General features: G+C 36.5%; 1 protein-coding gene across 4 annotated transcripts in view; it reads right to left on the minus strand.

The window, feature by feature from the left end:
- Positions 1-20,494, minus strand: part of AK7 (adenylate kinase 7) — a 28,876-nt gene extending 8,382 nt beyond the window's left edge. Inside the window, exons 1-15 of one of the 4 annotated variants that reach the window (XM_040067205.2) lie at positions 20,403-20,494; positions 19,654-19,830; positions 18,444-18,552; positions 17,374-17,468; positions 16,528-16,638; positions 11,475-11,558; positions 10,779-10,867; positions 10,156-10,246; positions 7,378-7,455; positions 6,474-6,623; positions 4,922-5,050; positions 4,481-4,625; positions 2,080-2,208; positions 963-1,040; positions 107-304 (exon numbers count right to left, since the gene is read on the minus strand). In XM_040067205.2, coding sequence (XP_039923139.1) covers positions 107-304; positions 963-1,040; positions 2,080-2,208; positions 4,481-4,625; positions 4,922-5,050; positions 6,474-6,623; positions 7,378-7,455; positions 10,156-10,246; positions 10,779-10,867; positions 11,475-11,558; positions 16,528-16,638; positions 17,374-17,468; positions 18,444-18,552; positions 19,654-19,830; positions 20,403-20,477 — 1,738 coding nt within the window. In that variant the 5' untranslated portion in view covers positions 20,478-20,494. Of the gene's footprint in view, positions 1-106; positions 305-962; positions 1,041-2,079; positions 2,209-4,480; positions 4,626-4,921; positions 5,051-6,473; positions 6,624-7,377; positions 7,456-10,155; positions 10,247-10,778; positions 10,868-11,474; positions 11,559-16,527; positions 16,639-17,373; positions 17,469-18,443; positions 18,553-19,653; positions 19,831-19,915; positions 20,034-20,089; positions 20,237-20,402 lie in introns of those variants that run through there. The other 3 variants (XM_040067206.2, XM_040067207.2, XM_040067210.2) reach the window with 3 other exon arrangements.
- Between the last annotated feature and the right edge of the window lie 1,474 nt (positions 20,495-21,968).

Consider the following 21,968-nt stretch of genomic DNA (forward strand, 5'->3'; position numbering starts at 1 on the left):
AAAAGATTATTTACATATGGACACTCCTTGATTTTTGCAAGTGTTACATCTGTAAGAAAAAAATGGTTTTATTCATGTTCTATCTACTAGCTTTCATATTCCATACCAATAAGCTGAGGATGTATTTCAAGTTCATCAAAATAGTTGAGAACCGTCGTATCAGCAGTATTTAACTTGCGGAAGCGTTTCAGACTTTGCAGGAACTGTTCCTCAGTATAATGAGTTCCAACAACTTCATTCTCTGGCAGATTTATTATTCTGTTTATAAGGAATTCATCAGATGCAGTCAAAGAAAAAATAAATTCTGTGAAGAAGAACATATTGTTTGAATATATACAACATTTCCACAGGAATCAAGCAAAAACATCAGGATAAAGCAATTGCTACATAGATGAAAACCATTCTGTTTTAATTCCCAGCATAACCAATGCATTACATTTTTATTCCATTAAGCTGCTGTAATCACAACAAGACAGCCACTACTGTTGTTATCAGCCAACAGTTGATGGCATTTTTACAAAAACCACAAACAAACAAACAACCCAGAAACTGAACCAAACCCTTCCTTTTAATTAATAAAAATTCTTCAACCAAAAGGCATCCAAGCACTGGAACAGGCTGTCTAGAGAAGTGATTGAGTCACCATCCCCCGAGGTAGTTAAGAGACATGGAGATGTGGCACTTAAGGACTTGGTTTAGTGGTGGACTTCAAAGTGCTTAATGATTTGACTTGATGCTCTAAGTGGTATTTTCCAACCTAAACAGTTCCATGATTAATTGTTCACTTTTAAATATGAGGGCAGCAGCATTACATGAAATAATTTTTTTAAAAGTTAAATTAAATAGGAATAGATGGAGTGATATTTTAGACTTCTTGGTGGTGGCAGCAATATTTCCTCAGTTTGTTTATTTAGAAAATAAGACTCCTCAGTTTATTTAAAAAAGAAATCTATCAAACTTACCAGGAATGATTATTTCATTAAATTTAGGCATTTTGCCTTTTGCTTCTTCCTCTTCCTCTTCTTCTTCATCATCTTCCACTAAAACAAAAGTAAGAAATAACTGACATTTTTATTTGAAGCAATAATATCAGTATATTTGTTTAAAAAGTGTCCAGTAAAATACAGGTTTGCCAATATCCAAATTATACTAATAATTGGAAATTAATCAAACATTGATACCAGTTCAGAGAATTCAGTAATTCATGTTGCCAAGCACCACAGAATCATATCTTGTGACACTAGTAGTTGTCTGCCCGTACCACAGATATAAGTAAATGCACACACAATTTTTAAATATATCCAATTTTCAAACTGCTATCTTATCTTTGACCTCTCCTCCTGCTCAGTAAATTATTCTGCAAAAAAATAGAGACAAGGCTCAGAACAATGAGTAGAAATATTTTACAATTCTATGGCTAAAATTTTTTTGCCACTAAGGGTTTGGTGTTATGAAGAGTCAGTAAAACAGCCTGTAGAGTATCAACTGAACATAACCATTTGCAGAACAGCATACTAAGCTGAACAAGACTGTTTTTTCTGTACCTTCAAACCTCAGTTTTAATTTAAATATGAAGATCATTCTTGGTATTAATGTGCAGACTGCTTGCTCACAATTTGAAATGTGTGTTGTAGAGCTTCTGTGAAGTCATATCTACTGTAGCTCAACTATTAAATGCACTCTAATTTGGCTCACAAAATATGTATTTGTGCACTGGCTGGATCCCCTCATTCAGTAGCCCTTAAACATTATGAAGAAATTCTGCTGTAGAGCTTGCTCCTTGTTGGAGTAAACCAACACTGGACAAGAAAGTATCCTCCATGTTTGTGCATTTACTTTTTACTTTATGAGGAAAGATAGTCTAAAAATTATCTTGTGCATAAATTAAGTAAGGTCCATTACAGTCCTTCTTACATTCTAATAATCACACATCTAAAAGCTTTGTTTTGTATCTTGCACTGCAGTCATTACAGTGCTGATGCACTCAAGTAGTATGGCTCTGAGAACAATAATGATAATGACAACATCAGCAGCAATAAAAACTAAAGCAGTGACAAAACCAAACCAAGCAGTACTTACCTTTAAAAAGATCCCTTGCCTGTCCATATGTCTCTGGGAACCCATCTAAAACATATCCCTGATTCCTACAAGGCATAGACATGAGCTTGTCCTTCATAATTTCAATAAGATACTCATGACCTAGACGACCTAAGACAAAGAAGGTAAATAGGTACCTAGTTTACAAAGACAAGAGATCTGAAATTATTTTACTAACACTTAACACATTTTTCTTCTACTTAGACCCCAAAAAGTTAAATGTTTTGAATTACTACATGTATATTAGGCATTGTCAGCAATCTATGGAATATTAAAGTGTAGATATAAAATAAAATTACCTTTGTGTTTACAAGGATATAAATATTAGTTCTTTAATGATCTAAACATGAGGTTAGTTTTATTTTGGAAACTACAATCAAATTTTAATAGAAACAGTAAAAATATTTATAGAAAAAATAACAAGAAAGAAATGACCTTCTATTTTCATTTTACAGTAAGACTTAAAGATAATCTTGCAAAAAAGATGTGAGGTCGGATCTACAAGTTTCATTTTCAGACAGGTTGAGATACAAATTGGTTTATTTACTTGTCCTACATTGTTAAGAAAATATAGAGGAGGAAAAAGTCAGGTTTGATCTGATTTTTTGTCCTTTTGTAAAGTTACCTCCTTTATTTTGCTTTGACTATTAAAAGTCTTAGATATTTATAAACCATTCTAATCATGAAAGTATGCAAGTATTCTAAAAGACGTTGTTATTTTAAACAACATATCAAAGCACGCGGAAGAGATGCTGCCATAGATCTCATTACTGAAGTTTCCAGGTGTGTAAAAAGTTAATTTCTTTGCAGATACACAAGATCCAAGTCAGGTAAACTCTTAGCAAGAGATTGCGTTTTTAAGGGGGATCACTTTATACCACATGGAAGATGTTAAGCACTAAGACCAAAACAACATGGCATTATTAATGTACAGGTGGTAACTAATACTTTTCAGCAAGGAAACTTTTTTCAATCTGCAGACTTTAAAATTCTTCCCAGGCTTCCATAAACAGTATTTAATTTCCAATGATGTATGAGGTTCTTAAAGCCCACAATTCCACATGTGCGTGCGCTTGTTTTTGCAAGTTTGACAAAGGTATATTTCACCAGATTATACTTTATGCTATGTAAATTTATGTTCTCTGCTCTGAGAAGAACACATGACATTATTAAAAAAAGTGAAGTAGAAATTAAAGAAGCACCAACATATTTTAAAAAATATAACACTTTTAATATACAATGTGTATAGTTGTGTTGAGTTAGTGTGGACAGGTTTTGTTAGACCGGGGACCTACAGAAGTGGCTTCTCTGAGAAGCTAGTAGAAGCTTCCCCCAGGTCCAACAGAGCCAATGCCAGATGGCTCCAAGATGGATCTGCTGCTGACCAAATTTAAGCCAATCAGTGAAGTTAGTAATGCCTCTGTGACAAAATATCTATGTAGGGAAAAAGTCATTGTGCAGAAGTATATGTGGCCAGGGAAGACAGAAGTGAGAATCTGTGAGAGAAACCTCTCTGCAGACACCCAGGTCAGCGAAGAACAAGGGGAGGAGGTGCTTCATGTGCCAAAGCAAAGATCCACCTGCAGGCTGCAGTGCTGACCATGGGGAGCAGGCTGTCACTGCGCAGACCATGGAGGTCCAGGGGAGAGCTGAGATCCACCTACAGCCCATGGAGGAGTAGGAGTAGGTGGATGTCCAAAAGAAGGTTGTGATCCCATGGGAAGCCCACACTGGAGCAGACTCCTGGCAGGACCTGCGGACCCATGAAGAGAGGAGCCCACTCTAGAGCAGGTTTGCTGCCTGGACTTGTGACAACATGGGGGACCTGTGCTGGAGCAGCCCGTGCCTGAAGGGTTGCATCCTGTGGAAGGGACCCACAATGGAGCAGTTCATAAAAAAAGTAGTTCATGGGAAGGACTCACGCTGGAGAATTTTGTGGAGAACTGTTTCCTGTATGAGGGACCCCACACTGGAGCAGGGAAAAGACTCCTCTTCCTGAGTAGGAAGCAGCAGCAGAAACAACATGTGATGAACTGACCATAATCCCTATTCTCATTCTCCCTGTGCTGCTGGTAGGAGGAAGTACAGAACTGTGAATAAAGTTAAATTCAGGAGAGAAGAGTGGGGTGGGTTCTTTGATTTTGATTGCTAATACATTTAAGTAATTTCCCCAAGTCAGGTCTGTTTTCCCTACAATAGTACTCTGTGAACCTGTCTTTATCTCAAGTCATAAACCCTTCATTATATTTCCCCTCCCCTGTCCAGTGGATTCTTGATTTTAATAGGAAGAAAAAGCCTAGACCACAAATTTATTTCCTGATTTCCATTTGCATAAGGCTGCACTAGCTACCTGAATCCCAACATCGTACTTTCGATTTCCTACCTTTATTCTTCTTCATGCTTTCTTTTATTGCCTCTAATAATTCCTTTGCTGCTTCTACATTTTCACCCTCCTCCTCCTGTACATCTTCTCCTTCTAGTTCGACTTCTACTTGCACCCTGTCAAGGGCTTTAGCCACAATTTCCTCCTGATAACAAGAACAGAAATATGAATTGGCTCAGAAATTCCACAACCAAATTTCTTTTATATGCAGATATAATAGAAGAAAAAAAAAAATTCCTTTTGTATGTGCCCATGAAGAGTGAGATACTGAGCAACTTCCATTCTCTAAAAAGATTTCAGTGCAACCACCAGAGATGATCAGTATGTTGAAAGACATTTCCATTCTAAAATAATGGGATTATAAGTAATTTTTAAATGCTGCTGGACATTTTAAAATCAGAGGAATTAAAATAACAGGAATATTAGAAAACAGCAACACACCAGATATGCAATTTTTTCAGAAATCGCTTCATTTATCCTAACATAATGTAGCTTGTAGTGTCTGCAGAGCTCCTTAGCAATGGTAGTTTTGCCAGACGCAGGAGGACCGTGAATGCAAACTTTGAGAGGCTGGAAAAAAGGATAAAGATGTAACATTATTCAAACAGCATATTTTATGTAAAAGCAACAATATTTTTAATATGACTAATAGGAAATAGAAATTTTACTTAAAACTAATCTGTTGTTTTTGTTGTTGTTTTATGTATTTATTTCTTGCTGAATATCTTCTTTATCACCCACAGGTCTCAAGTAACGTAGTTACTTAAATGAAGAAATTTACTGTTGGAGAAAAAGCTTGCTTCTATGTAGCAGACTTACAGACCAACTCGTTGTGAATAGCTAATGTTCGAATAATTCAAAGAGATGAAACACAATGCCACAGATAGGGTGCAGTGAATATTGGAATGTGGTAGCAGATATTCTACTATAAACAATAGTTCTACTTCCCAGTTGAGGTAGAGTTGCTGTCAACAAAATTATTATTTTGACCTCAAAAATTCCAGATCCATCACAATCTTAAGTGATGTCTCATTTCAGGCTACCTAGCCTGAGGATGAGTAAGTGCAATTAGGATGCCAGTAGGTTCTTATTAAATATGTTACACAATAAACTCAAAATCATACATAATTAAGTGCCTATCTTAATTTAGTAAAGCTGACTGTACAAACTCTGCAACAGAGTAGTGACAGAGACGGTCTAGCTAGTCTTCCCTCTCCTCACCAGCTGCTACGCACTGGTTGTTTTAGTTAGATGTACTTAGATGCAATAGTTTAACCCAAACAGAGATCTGATAATTCTTTCAGAGCTATGAAGGGACTTTTCAATAAATAACTTTAAACAATAGTAGCTTCATGTTTTACATGCCCTGAACTCTAATTCAAAGTTTGAACCATACATAGACATGCTAAACAGCTGTATCAGTACTGGATGTAAACAAGCATTTTTCTGCACCTTTCAGTAATTTATACATTTGAATACAGAAGTTCTAAATATTAAGCTAACATAGTGAAGTTGCCCAGTAAATTACACAAGAGCAGGGTAAAATGAAAGCTATATGGCACTGGAATATCCACACTCACTGAATATTTACTGGGCACAAGGTACTCACCTAACTATTGACTATTATTAAAAAAGGTTAAATAAAAGATACAATTATTGTATTCCTGAGGCAAAATGTATATACCAAGAATGCCATGTACTGCATAAAGAAACTATCTTTAGAATAGCAATTTTCCATCATGACATTAATTAGCATTTACAGAACTTCAGTTTTAGGCATAAAGGAAATAAAACTCAGTCATTATTTTTTTTTAAACTTATATTGCCTCTTATTTAACGTCTTCAATTTAAGTTTTATATTCACTTATTTTGCATCTATATCCATCTTCTATGTATTTTTATTTATTAATTTTAAGACTTGTGTTTATATAACCATTTCTATTGAGGATAAAGAGAGAAAGGCATTTTAAAACAGTATATACCAAAGCATTACCAGTAATCCTCGAGTTTGCTTGTATTCTGTGACAACTTGTGTAATGTTCTCTATCAGTCCTTCTTCAGCGACCCACCTCATGTTGAAATTCTCTTTCAGATGAACAGGTTCCATTCGCAGGTTCACAAACAACATATCCAACTGCTTTTGCTGAGGGATCAAAGCCACATTTATTTACAGACTTAAGCTATGCATTTTAAAAGAACAGCTGGAACAAGAGACCAGAATGGATGGGGAGAATAGAAAGAATGAAAGCATTGGGAAAGAAGGTTTGCATACAAATCAAAACAGATATTTTAAGCTTTTCAAAAATATTAATTTTCAATGTATATTTGCATTTGAGTGTTCTCATGAACTATAAGAATATGCAACACTAAACAATTATTCTGTACAATGAAAGGTTTTCATGCAATTGCAAGAAATCACCTCCTTCATAAATTTATCAGGTACCATCTTAAAACTGTCTGGGTTGTAGTTTGTTCATTTCTTCTATGAACAGTTTATTACAGATAAATAGATGAACACAACATAGTTTATGTATTCTGTGTTCATCAGCCTTAGCAGCACTGCATTATTATACTACACTTCTTTTTGGTTCTTTTTACCATTTTGTGTAGGTTTGTTAGACTGCTGTCTCCATATGCTAAGGAGAACAGTGACAGCAGAGCTTCAGTGTTTCATTCTTTTAAAAGAGGATGTAACTCATCAAAATTCTGTGGTTTATGATAGCTAGATTTTACTTCATTTATTTTCCAAATTTAAACTTACTTTGAATATTTTTAAGCATAATTTGGGGCCAAGTTTTTCTGGTGAAATAAAGGCAAAAGAAATTATATATTTCATTATATTATATTTTTAAGTTTAAATACTTTCCTGAAGTAATAAAAGAAAGAAAAATACTCACTGTTAGCTCTTTGCGAAGGAAAGCATATTCTTTAGGAACCTTCTCAATTTTTCCTGGTCCAATATTTTGACTGATACACTATCAGAAAAGCAAACAAACAGACAAAAAGCTCCACACCAAAACCACTTAACAAATCAGAATATTAGGGGGAAAAAAAATCCAAAACAACAAACCACCAGGATTCCTGTGGATAAAATATACACTTTAAATTTTATATTACACTGTGCCTGGAAAATCAGGGCACTGATTTCAAATAGATCTAAGAACAATATATAAATTTTAATGTTAGTATTTAATAGCTTTTGATTGCTAAGTAACACTTCTTCCACTGTACCTGCAATAAAACAAACAAACAACCCAAATCCGCAGAAAATTTTGTAAAGCTCTTAAATGTATGAATAAATTCCTAGTGCTTAAGATCTCTTTGGAGGTTCTTGAGGTATTTCATTCCATTAACAACTAGGAAGGGTTTTCAGATCAATGCCACTGATAAGTCTCTCAATATGATTTGCATTTCATCATTAGACAGAAAACGTTAGTTACTCCTACAGCCCTTTAAAACAGATTTAAATCCCACTACATTCCATAAAATCATAAACATTCATATAGACCATTGTCAGAGACTGAAATATTATAGTTTATGACTTAAACATTTTCATGAAGGACTTTTGCCTATTGTAGCAAAAACTGTATTACAAAGGCTGCAGTGAAGAGCACCACACCCTGAATGGAGCTCGCACCGAGGCCCCGGACCGCTCGCTGATGAAGATAAGATAAAGTAACAACTCAGGGATGGGGGGAAAGGATACGTTCATAGAGCACAAGCCTAACACTTTCCGAGCGGTGACCGCAGCCCCAGGGCTATCAGCCACCAGGCTTCCCGCAGACCTTCTCACAAAAAGTTGTTTCTTGGGGGTGGGGAGCCTTTTGGGTGTGCGGCGAAAAAGCGTCTGCTGAGAGGCATTGAGCGCCCATCCTCCACTGCGCAGACCAGCTCAGCTGAGGAGCCCTTCACCCAGGGGGAAGCTCATCCGCAGCAGAAGGGGTGTCACGGCCCATCAAAGGGGTCCCCAGACCCTGCACCAGAGCACTGCAGCATGATGCAACAGCTCCTCAGTGTTGCAAGGGACAGCGTCAAACCGGCCCCCGTGCAAGGGAGGCACCTGGGCGTTCCCACCTGCCCACAGCGTATATTCACTTACCCGCGGGGTTCTACACTCCCGGGAGCGGCGGCGGTGGCGGAGAACTCTCGCCACCAGCAGTTCAGATGGAGAGGAGCAACGAGACGTCGTTGGGACCCTCGGATGGGTGATACGCTTCCACCTAACTCTTGTCATTCCATTCTTGACCCCCCACAAAGTTAATTCTTTCTTTCTTTTCTCTCTCCCTCCCTCCTTCCCTTTTTGCCTCTTTTACTATTAAATAAAATAGATCACACTTTTGGCACCAACATCTAAACTCTCGGTTTTAATCATGTCTTAGGGGTATATTTTGAACCTCCAAAGTTATTTTCTGTGAAAAGTGAACATTATATGGCTCTACGCAAGATATTTACTGTATGTATTATGTTGTATTGATTGTTAATGTGTTATTAATATTTTGATAGTATGGTAAATGTAGTTTTGTAGTTAAAATGTAGTTTTTATGTACCAGCCACAGGAAAACGTAAATCTTTCTGAAAAAAAAGAATTTACTACTTCCTTATCAGAAGAGACCAACTTCTCCTGCCTTGTTCAGCCCTGAGGAAGCCATAGAGATTAAAGGAAAAAAAAGTGATACTAACCAGAGACAATTCTTTGTTTGAATGGAATTTATGCATCATGTATGAAATGTATGAATATTCAACAGGCTATTGCTTCTAAGAGATAATCCTTTGTTAACAGAGGTCCTTCTGTGGAGCTTTTTTGCTCGGGGAGGCACCCAGATGTCTGTAACTTTGTTTTTATTGTCTCATATTGTCCTAACTCTAATTGTTCAATTTTTTAACTCTAATTCTATTTTTATAACCAACTTATTTACTATTAAACTTCCAAAATTTTAAAAACAAGTGATTGGCGTTTTTCACATTTTCATTTTATACTCAGACTTAGTTTTCTTTGCTCTTCTGGGTTTAAACTTGTCTGTAAAACATCAGATCAAATAACCCATCATTCTGCTTTCAATGATGTAACTTAGTGGACACCCAAATGAAAGTAAGTGTGGAAAAGGCATATATGATGTTCCTTCCAAACAGTTTTCTAATCTTCAGCTATTTTTAACTATAACTCTCAAGGTGTTTATTTCCCATGCATCTTTCCAGTCTTACCCTGGGCTCTCATGTAACATTTGCTCCATCTGCATAAGCAAGTGTCCTATGAGTTGACTCTCACTATCACAGCGTATAATTTACCAGTGTCATTCAGACTACTTCTAGGCTTAATTTCAAAACTCTTGGGAAAAAAATGTATCTTCAACAATACGAAGGGAAACGTATGGTAAAGACTGTATGTCTAATCACAGTTCTGTGAATCCCGTAACAATTCTACATAACTTTCTTTGGTAAAATTTCTATTTAACTTAATGCTAATACTGCAAAAATTACTTCTGTGAGATCAAGTAATTATTTTGTTTGAAGGACAGAAATCTTAGAGGATTTCAAAGTAATCTTCCATGTAATTTACTACTCAAGATAATTCAGGAAGACCTAGGAACTTCTACTTCAGTAAATGCGTAGTTTTAAAACCTCACATACAGATATACTAAAAAACTCAAATCTCTTACTTTTATCAACTCTCTTACCTTTACTAATTCTTCAAGAGTGTGCATCGATGTATCTACTGCAAGTACATACTGTAAGTCTGGCCTGTGGTCAGCTACATTTTGCAACACTCTGAAATATAGCAAGTACAGCCAGGGTTGGTATTTGGAGAGGCATCCAGGGCTTTCCTTGTTAAATGCATTTCATGAAACATTACCAAGAGTCTGCAAATTCTTGCAGAACATTTCAGAGCATGACATATTCATACATATATTTTACCTAACAAAGAAGTGCAACTACACATTTTATTTGGAAGGCAGTTAAAAGAATAAAAAACTATATCTGTGAAAGATACTGTCTTAGTCTGCTGCAGAGTCCACAATCCATTTCCAGTTCTGTGCCAGTCAACTGGTATCACACTCTAGACTGAGCAAGACTTGTCATTTATTAAAAGCAAAACACCAGGGCAGCAGTCAGATAAGGTTTCCAGAAGGCACATCTACTCTTAAAGAAACTGAAAGCTCTGTTTGACTCAGTTAAAAGGGTCCAAGTGTGACCTTAAACCAAACTACCCAATTTAAGAGCCTCAGTACTGTCTAGTGGATTTGGATTTGTTATCTGGCTTGGTATCCATTTTTGCTCAGAGAATATTTTTTCCACTTACACTGCTAAATCACGAATATGAATGGTTGGAATAATATTGTTTCCATCTCCAAAAACAGGTATTGCAGGAGTCTCACCAAGCCAAGACATCTGAAAATACAGAGAATAAAATGAATAAAAATCTAGTTACCATTAACTAGAGCTAAAAAAGGAATATTTGATTACTAGGTAAATCTATATATTCAAGACTTAAAGTTCGGTTTATTGTATAATTAATAGAACTGCAGGAAAGGAGACTACTCTTGAGAAATAGTGATTCCCAGCCTACTAAAGACAAGGGATTTTTTTGGTGTTTGTTTGTTTGGGGTTTTTTTTTAAGACTTCTTTAATCTTGATAAATATTACTTTGTATCACCCAAAAAGCAAATGCTTGGGTGGGGAAAAAAAAGAAACTTTTTTATGTTTTTGATATAATGTTGAGAAGAAAGACATTTCCCTGGATTCCATTTACATGACAGACGTGTTCTCGCTGGAAAGTACATATGGAGATACTGTTCAAAAACCAGAGAAATATCTAAGAGAAAATAGAGCCAAAAAAGAGAAAAACACACTGTAGCTAAAATATTTCAAAAGGATCAAATAAACAGCTCCGCTCATGAAAGCATTGAGCTTACGATACCAAGGCTGCTAAAAATGAATTCCAGTGCAGTTTGACCTAAGAAATTAAATGATCATTCAAATGTAGTTGGATGTCTACCTTAAAAAAGTAGTGAAAGAGTTCTTCCTCAGCTCCATATTGATGTCCTGAGGCAACAACATACGTTGAAAACTTTTCTTTTTTCTGTAAAGTGAAATAAGCAAGGAAATGTTTTATTAAAATCTGATACTGCATTTGGGATCCAGGTTTACACTGACTCTTGAATACATACAGTAAATACACAAAGTGTGCAAACTGTATCACTTCCAAATTGTAACTAAATCAATCGTTGCATATCCTGTAGCTTCCTGATCATATTCAAAAAAAAGCTGTCTACAGATGTCTTTAAAAAAAAAAGTCTACATTTGAACAAAAAATAATAATATTAAAATTAAATTAGAAGGTAAAATTTGGAAGTTATGTAAATCACTTAAGTTAACAGGATAACTCATGCTCCTACTTCCTATTTTCAATTTAAAAAATAACCTGAAATTCATTGCAGCTATTTTTTTGATGCATTCTATTTGCATTTGGCTGTCTAAAGAAACAGAAAATGCTGAATTAATGATTTTATAATTTCTTTACTTTCATTTTGTTCCACAATTAAAAAATAAAGAAAAAAGAAAAAAGAAAAAAGAAAAAAGAAAAAAAAAAAAAAAACCAAAAAAAAACAACACCAAAACTTTGAACTATTTCCTAACTACACATCATGATTAACCCACATATTTTTTGTCTGATCATCATTGTGCAATGTCATAAATTTGCCTGTCTGCTTGGACATACATGTTATTGTTTGTATCAATGGTGAGGATGGAAAAAAAAAGTTTTTTAAATTATCTGAAAGGGAAAAAAAACCTTTCAAAGAGTTTTTTTGAATTAGTCACTTTGAAATTTTTAATGAAAAAAATTATTAAATCATTTTTAGGCTGTAAAGATCCTAGGCATTATATATCTCCATCATACAATGTAAAAGAACCTACTTTTATCAGCAGTGGGAATACATGTGCAGATTTGGGATATACCTTTTTTTTTTTTTTTTTTTTTTTTTTTTTTTTTGGTGGTGGTGGTGGTGGTGGTATTGGGGAACAGACCTTTTGTTATTATCTTTATAGTATTTTAGAAACAGAAAAATAAGGCAGGTCTTAGCCAATCTTTGATTACATAAGCAAAGCATCATGTACTCCAAGACAAGTTGCAAAGCCAGTGTGTTGTGTCTATGTGGTTTTACCTATGTACTTACAAAGTGAAACTTTGTTATAAAGACTACTTCAACTTGTTATTAATCACAAAAATCACTAAAATTGGAAGACATTACAGACAGCAGAAGGGCTTCCACGCTGTAAGGACAGCTTCCTGCTTCAAACACTGCTGGTGCCAGAGATGGACTTTGCCATGGGATAAACACAGGAGGGAGCTACAGCGGAATAACACTAATTCCAGGTATGGCAGGAGGTGAACTGGTTAGCATCCTGGTTAATACATCTGGACAAAAATTCCCACTGTGGCCAAGAGCCTAATGAAGCGACTGTTCATATGTATATATGTGGTCAAACAAAGATCACCCCTAGTTATGGGTCAGATGGTGACCACCAACCATCACTGAAGCCACCCTAAATATGTCTCCTGTGGATACCTGGAATTTGGACTGTAAGATAAGCCAACGCAGCAGCAACTTCAGATAAGAAAAGATAAAGGTGGTACAGTTGTCTGGGTGTTATACCAGGGGGACATTAACAAAGCCTGGGGAGAATGTTTTGCTCATAATGATCACAAAGAATGCAGAATTTACAGGCCAGCTCAGCAAGTGTGCTGATATCAGTTCCAGTTGAGTAAAAGGTAATTCTGGCAGGGGGAGGTCATGACCACCAATTCACAGCCTTCTGACCCAAGAGACCCATCAACTCAAAAGAAAAGATTAAGCAGGGGACTAATTAGCATTAGAAGTGAGAGAATAATTTAACCAATAGATTAAGAGAACTGTGTAGCCAATGAACATTAATTCCTCAGCTTGCTAAAATGTATAAATATGAAAAGTTTTGAACTATCTTCGTACCCCCATCACTGAGAAGACCAGTATGAAGAAGGACCAACACAATGCCACTGGATCCTTGGGTGATGACTATCTTCCACTTGATATCTCTCCTCTGTTTTTTATTTCTTTCTATCTCTCTACCTCACATTCATTGTTAAATAAAATCTATATAATTGACTTAAGTTTATGGTCTCGTTTGCATCTTAATTTGGGCAGAAGTATCTCTTACTACTCAGATCTTATCACACACTGCATTTGCCTGGGTAATACCATGACAGATACTGTTTGCAGCTAAGAGAGCAGCAGCTCCCAGGGTTGCTGTGGACAGACTGCAGACATGTCCCAGAAGACACATAGCAATTTCTGTCTCCTAGCAGGAAAAACCAGCCTCTTCTGAATGTACAGGAAGTGCTATTTCTCACTTCCCTTAAAAAGAATGCAACACAGGGTTTTCTTCCACGTACCATGTAACTCCAGCTTCATGCGAAGACAAACCATAGTTCTGCAGAGTGCAGAATTTCACTGAAATACATACCTCTAAAACAGATTCTCTAACAACAGTTACTCTAACAATTCCTCTAATAGTTACTTAGTGTCACAAGCCACCCATTGGGACGGCACGACTTGACGTTACTTGGCTATAGGCAATTTTAAAAATAAGGCAATTCTTAGCTGAGTTACTGTTGCCCATGGCATGTTTAGTCCCGGGTAAGGAACGTCACGTTCCCATGTATTGGTCATTAAAGCCACTAGGTGTCACCAGCTGGGATCGTCAGCTCCAGGCTGTGGTTGCTTTACGCTTCTCTGCTTTGTTCTAATAAATTGCTTGAAGTGAGAAACACGTCTAAATGGATTCGGGAACTGTGATATCTCTGAGAACAGAGCTGGGAGATGAAGAACTGTTCTACTTTTGGCAGGCAGATATTTCTCCAAGGATTCTGAATTTGGCAGGACCCCAGAGATTGCAACTTCTGAGAAAAGCAACACAGCCTGAATTCCCCGAATGCCACAAAGGTAAAGGTAAAAAACTGCTAGTGATAAAAACCAAAGACTTTTAAACTCTCAGACTGTTACTAAATTTTAATGAAAAAATAAATAGGTGAAACATACACTAATGCAGAGGTGAAATCTTACTTTAAGAAACAACTTCCATTAAACTGCACTCTGAACACCCAACAAGGCTTAGAAAATTTCTATGCTTGGTGCAAGAGCTTTTTACCTGGCTGACCAGACTGATAAATCCTAGTGTCTGAGTTCTTTGCAGGGAACAATAACACTGCAATTTCTTTCACTGATGGCACGTTCCCTAAATATCACTGAATTTACAAATGAGTAAAGACTAATCCAGAAGTCTCCAGCCACCACATGAAGCCAAAGCTGATTTTGTGGGAAGAATGGTTGCTTTGGAGCCTCCCTGTTCCAAAGTGCTGACAGAAACCATCCAGGGGCAGTGATACCCATTGGTGCTGACACTGGAGGTCTGGAGGAAAAGGGCTCCTTTTGAAAGGGTTACAGCAGGTAGATATTGAAAATACTCAAGCTGCTTTATCATCTACTGCTACATATCTGTGTTCTCAACAGATGTTCAACCTGACAAACACTTAGAAGCTCATTATATAAATACTTTTGGTATGCAGTGATTCAGTGCTTTGGACTAGTCAGAAAAATAGTCAATAATTCATCTGGATGTTAAGTGGTGGTAGAAGTTAACACAAGGTTTGATGGATGCTGTTTAAAATGTTCGTGTTTTTAACACTGCAAGTGTGAAACTTCTCCCATGGTCTTATAAATACATGTTAGCACAATAAAAGAAAAACCAATATACCACTTCTTTTTCAAGCTGTAAAGAAAAATTTTACTTGTATCTGTACTATTAGATCCACAGTAGAACAGAATATAGTTTCTAGTGCTATTTTCTCAGCAAGAGCATAAGATGGCAAATGTATGCTGAAATTAGAGAAAAGTTTTTTTCACAATAAACTCTGTTATTAGTTGGATAAATTTCTGCAATGGACATTGTATAATATTTATTATGGGAGACTCCTAACACAGAAAGAAGAATAAACAAATGACACCTTCCTCATGCAGTGTATTTCGTTGTCTTCCTAACCTCCTCACTACTCCACCACTAATGACAACAGCTTCTATTTTCCTGAATTGTAAGCTTGGCCACTGTTGGTATTTATTTAATAATTTATTTAATAATAGTTCTTAAATACAACTTAAATACAACTAGTCTGTTCTCTAGTAAGATTAATAGTCTAATCAGACCAAAGCAAGCAAAGCTGAAGAACTGAAGGAGGGATTTTAAAACATATAAAGTAATAACATTTTTTAGCTATTCTGTGTCAGCTCTGTGGCAGTGATTTTAAAGTGGACTAGAGGGTGGAACAGAAGTTAACAAGGCCTCTGCTCCAAGAGCATAAACTATCCAGGGCCATATTAGGTGTGGCCAGAACATCTAAGTATTTAAATGAGATGTAATACTAACATAGCTGCTGATATTTAAAGGTGCTGCTATTCTTTAGAGCAATACTAATACCTCGTTCCTCTAAAATCTTTCTTCCTCAAATCTTTCCACACAGACCCCAGCTTTGATTTGATTGTCTCTTTTACAACCAAAGAAACAGATTTTTTTTAAGATTAGCATGATTTACACCTTACCTAAGAAAACAAAACAAACAAAACAAAAAAAACCCCAACCCAAAAACTAACAAAACCCCCCCCAACTAACCAACCAAAAAAAACCACAAACAAACAAACAAACAAAAAAAAAAAACAAAAAAAAACAAAAAAACAAACCACCAAAAACCCAACAAAAACAAAACCACACAAAAAAAACCACCACAAAACCAACCAACAAACAAAAATGTTAGGATTTATATTATGCATACACTTGGGTTTCAAAAGACACTATAGTATTCTCTATGCTACTACATTTTAATAAGAATTTGTATAATCCATATGTATAAAGACAATAATATATTCTTAAAACTTATTCAAATTGTTGATCATTTCCATTACTATGCTAAAGCTCAAAATAAGAAGACAAACCATTTAATAAAAAAGTTCTATACATACAGTTTTCCCGAGTTTTACAATGTGTTTTTCAGCATTTATGTAATCCATAAAGCTAGGATGAGATCTTCTTTTGCGAAAATCTTGATCATTAAAAGGAACCTCAGGATTTTCCTATGAAGAAAAAAAAAAGTGTGACTAGCATACACTTCTTAGAGCAATTTTTAAAAGTCTAGATAGTTATAGGAAGTCCTTTAAAAGTATTTTAAAATCTGTTTTAACTTTGTCTTAATCTGAAGTTCTTCAAGGTTCTGGATTTGGTGCTTGAGGTTTAACATCTTGAAAATATCATTAGTTCAACTTCAAATTTCATAGTAAAATATTTTTAACTATTCTTCATATTTTGTAAAACATTAGTTTTTATTATATGTAGTATTACACAAGGTTGAAAAACTATTTCTGTAAAACTGAATTTAAGAATTACAATAGCATACTACAAAGCACCCAACATGGTTCCTGAAAATACTTTGCATATATCAATATAAATATGCATCTATTTTAATTATGTACTTCATTAAATATGCAGTTAATATGGGAATTTTTTTTAATGACTGAAAGACAGTACATTTTGTGGTTAGCATTTGTCTTGCCTCTTGACCAAGCAACTTCTTATATCTTTCTGTATCATTATAGCCCAATGCCTAAACTTTTCTGTCAGTGAATTGCATCTAGCAATTTTGGCAGAAAGTAGTGAGTGAGAGTGAAAGAATCCTAAAAACCCACTCACTTTACTAGCTGTAATTGAACTACACACCTGAAATACATTGTGCAATTGAATGTAATGAATATTTTACATTAAATGGCAACATTGGGAGAAAAAAAAAAAAAAAGTTTTGATATATTACTCACAGCATCAAGGGGTTTGGTATTTCCCCAGGTCATTATTGTTGAAATGAGGATGAATATCTTTTGTTTTGTAAAAGTCTGTATTTCCTTATGTAGGGCTGTTAAATGAAAGCAATGACTATTTTAAGCTGTATTATTCAAAATGTATTTTTGTTTTTAGATAAAGGTCCAGTATAGACATTCATACCAATAATCTATGGGATGTCTTTTTAAGCAATTTTTCTTTGATTTAATATAAAATAAAAATAAAAACTCAGGAAAGAGAACAAATAGAGAAACAATAGCAACAAAGAATCAAATTATTGGAAATTGACATAATTGCCACAGAGCTACATATTATGTGGAAAAAATCCCCAATGAAACAATCTATACTAGGAAATGATTCATCTTTATTGACTACTGAAATACTGAAAAAAAAAAAAAAAAAAAGTGTTTTTTTTTGTGATAGGAAAAAATAAAGCTACTGAATGCAAACAAAGTTTATTTTAATATCAAACAAAACAATGATTTTTTTGTTATGTAAATTATTCTGTTGTCTGAGGTTCATACTGTAAAGAGGAAAACATAATTTAGTTTAGCTATCATATAAAAAATGATATTGCACTCTCACCATAAAAGGATTCCAGCTGCTTATTAGAACTTGGGTGTAACAACAAAGAGAAAGTTTCCAAAAGACTGTTAACAATAATTTTTATTGGACTTCTAAGAAAAATAAACTTAAAATAATTATATAAAATATTTAAACATTCTTTGAATATCACAGGAGCAAATTTTCTACCCACCTCCCCATGCAAATAGATGAGATGATGGTTGACAGTTATTTAGAGAAATTACTGCCTACACAGATGTGTCATTTAAAGAGTTGGACCATTCCATGTCATTCTGAATGTGACAGTGCATTCTGTGGTTCCTTGTTATTTAACCAAACAGTTTGTGCTGCACTTCTCCATCAAGGAACCCAATTTTACATTGAAGTGAACAATGAATCCTTGATAAGTTCATTATACATATACACGGCAAGTTTTGATGGCTACATAGAAACCAAATTTCCATTCAGGTACAGCTATACTAACCAGAAGCAGCCCATGTTGCTTCCTCAATTTGGTTTGCATCCTCAGTGATATTATACAAAATAATTTCACACTCAAGCAAGTGGCTTAACAGTGCTTCTCGAGAGGGAACCTGAGGGAAAAACAGATAGATTTTTTTTTGTCATCAGGAAAAAAAAAAAAAATCCTTTTTGAGTTCAATTTCTGTATAGAATGTGGTTTTCTAACAGTAGGATGTTGGAATTATTCATGAGATAGTTATCAAACTTTTATCTGTTGTATATCAGCAAGCTGATGAAATGGAAATTAAATACTGACATTTCTAATTTAGAGTACACATTAACATAGATAAAAAATGTGGACTTTCAATATTTTAGGATCCATATTTTTAGTGCATTTGTGAGTATCAAAAAATATCTACTACTTATCCAGGTATTTTAAACTATCCATTGGTAGAAGAGGGAACACATTTAAAAATGTCCATTTCCTTGCAAGATAGCATACTGTAATTTTTATTAAGTGCAGATTGTCTGTATCACTTGAGCAAATCCAGCACTTGGGGAAAGGCCATGGTTAAAACTAAACACCACCAACCATAAATTCCTGATTGAACAGTTCAGCTGCATGGATATCTAAATCAAAATTTTCAAATGTTGGAAGAGATTCTTCAATACGAAGAATAATAATCAATTTATAACAAGCAGTTTGAGACAGAGGCAATTCTAGTTTCAGAAAACTAAATCAAGCAATAAGCAATCACATTCATAAAAGCAAGTTTCATTAGTTAATTAAACTCTAGACATACACATCTCTATACAAAGATGGAGGTACTCAGAACAATTAGCTGCTAGTGAAAGCTGAGATTTCAGTGAACAGTTAAGGGGGACACTAACTTTTATTCCAGCACCACTACCTTCAAAATGGTGATAAAAGATAAAAAGAGGATGAGAGATACTTGAAGTATAAGCTTTGAGACAAAAAGAAAGCAGACCTGTGGATCATGAAGAATTTTTTTTTTAGTCTATTTTTTGTCTGAGTTCCTTCCTTTTACTATTTGCTGTGTCAGACCTAGAAGAGAGGACCCCAGAGCCCATGCAGAAGTAGAAGGAATAAAATAGGTATATACAGCTTCCAGCAGGAACAAAAGACTATTTCATTAGTGCAGGTCATTTTACATGACCTGAGAAACTCCTAATGTTGTCTAAAGGCAATCTGAAATCAGATTCATACTTACTGCATATGTTTCCATTGCGAAAAGTGGAATAGTACTCTCGGGTTTAGAAAGAGTACCCACTATTTCGTAGACTTCCTCTGAGGCCACGGGAAACTCAACATCTGAACCATTTTCATCTCCCTCCTCTTCTTCATCTGGGCTTTGAAGCGTCGCCCCAACAACACAGGTGGATAAATACTGCAATATACAAGACACGTAATTTGTATACAAGTGTCTATTGAGCCCTACAAAACTTCTCGTAATCTCCAGAAGGCACCAGCACCGTCTGACCAGCCCTGCTCCTATTGTTGGTAATGCGCTTCAGAAAGAGCTTCCCATGGAAGGAAAAACCTTAGGGACTGCTCAGCCTCAGCTGAAATGTTTTTTTTTCTCGCTTTGTGCCCTACGCCTCAAAGCCGAAGGTGCTGCCGAGTCCCTGGGTGCCTCCGCTCCGCACCTGGCTCCTCTCGGGCAGGGGTTACCTCACAGGGGAGTTGGTTATCGCCCTCCACAGCGATCAGCCGCTGCCTGCACTCTCCCGACCGGCTTTATCCACACCTCCTGCTCCTAACTCTTTGTTTTCACTCCTCATTTTTACTCCATCTTATCCCTTTAATTGCTCAGGTGCCCCTCCTCAGCAGCTATTTCGGCTGACCCTCCTGCCCGCCCGGCCGAGCTCCCCGGGGAACAGCCGCGGCTCCCCGGCGAGAGGAGGTGCCTGAGGCAGAAAACAGCGGCCGGGAGCAGCTGCGGGCCCGCCGCGCGGTCACCTCGCCGATGCTGCGGCCGCAGTAAGAGTCGAGGTGGTTGAGGAAGACGCGGCGGCCCGGCGCCGCCTCCGCCATGGCCGCGGCCCGGGACGCGGCCCGTTGCCGCGCGACCGGCGGCGGGCGCGCTTCCCCCGGCCGCCGCTGGGGGCGCGCCGCCCCGGCACGGGAGATCGCGCGCTGCGCGCAGCCGCCGCGGGCACCCGGCCCGGCCCGGGACACGCGGGGCGGCGGCGGCCCGTCAGTCCGGGACTTTGTTCCGAGCGGCACAAGACGTGTGTGGTAGTGCCGAGACAAAAATAGATTTTAATTAGGTTATCTGCCATCCTTTCCGACGGCAGGCAGGCTCTGGGGCTGCTTAGGCGATTCACAGATTAACAGCCATAGCAGCAGCACTTACTCAGGGCTCCGAACAATGCAAACTGGCACCTGAAGAGCTCCTACAATTCTCCCCCCCCCAACTCAGTACTGCAGAGATGTTCCTTCCTATGGGCAGCAATGCTGCAGGACAGGCATGGCAGAGCATTTTGGTCATCCTCAGTGTGAAAAGTGCATATTATATGGCTCTACGCAAGATATTTACTATATGTGTTTATGTTGTGCTAATTGTTAATGTGGTATTAATATTTTGATAGTATAGTAAATGTAGTTTTGTAGTTAAAATGTAGTTTTTATGTATCAACCACAGGGAAATGTAAATCTTTCAAAGAAGAAAGAATTTACTACTTTCTTATCAGAAGAGACCAGCTCCTCCTGCTTCTCTCAGCCTGGTGGACGCCATAGAGATTAAAGGAAAAAAGTGATACTAACCAGAGACAATTCTTAGTTAGAATGGAATTTATGTATTATGTATAAATTATATGAATATTCAACAGGCTATTGCTTTTAAGAGATAATTCTTTGTTAACAGGGGTCCTTCTTCAGAGCTTGTGGCTCGGGAGGGGCACCCAGACGTCTGTAACTTTGTTTTTATTGTCTTGTATTGTCCTAACTCTAAAACTGTTCAATTTTTTACTCTATTTTTATAACCATCTTATTTACTATTAAACTTTTAAAATTTTAAAACAAGTGATTGGCGTTTATCACACTCAGTAAACCCCGACGTGGTGCAATGACATTGCTGTCCCACTTCTGGGTTAACGCTGTGATACAGTGTAAGTTTTGTCAGTTAACACCTACAAAATGCCTGTTTTTGAAAGTATGATTGTAATAATCACAAAAAAAGATGGTTTAAAGACCTCCAAGACAAAACACACACACACAAAAAAGCAAAAAAACCAAAACACCCCCCCCCCAAAAAACAAAACAAAACAAAACAAAAAACAACAACAACAACAAAAACAATACAACCAACAAAACCCCACTACTTCGGCATTTTTCCACTTGGATTTTAAACACTCCAAGTCCTTTACACACCTCACCTTGCTTTTTCATAACAAAGTTTCAGCTGATACAAGTTTGCAGCCAGTTTTCCAAATATTTGACAGCTATTGAAGATTTTCTAAAGGCATGATGATTTCAGCTGTTTACTCCCCACTTAGCAGTAGCTCCACCCCCCACAAGAATACT

Source organism: Hirundo rustica, chromosome 6 (assembly GCF_015227805.2).
Source record: "Hirundo rustica isolate bHirRus1 chromosome 6, bHirRus1.pri.v3, whole genome shotgun sequence".
Lineage (NCBI taxonomy): Eukaryota > Metazoa > Chordata > Aves > Passeriformes > Hirundinidae > Hirundo > Hirundo rustica.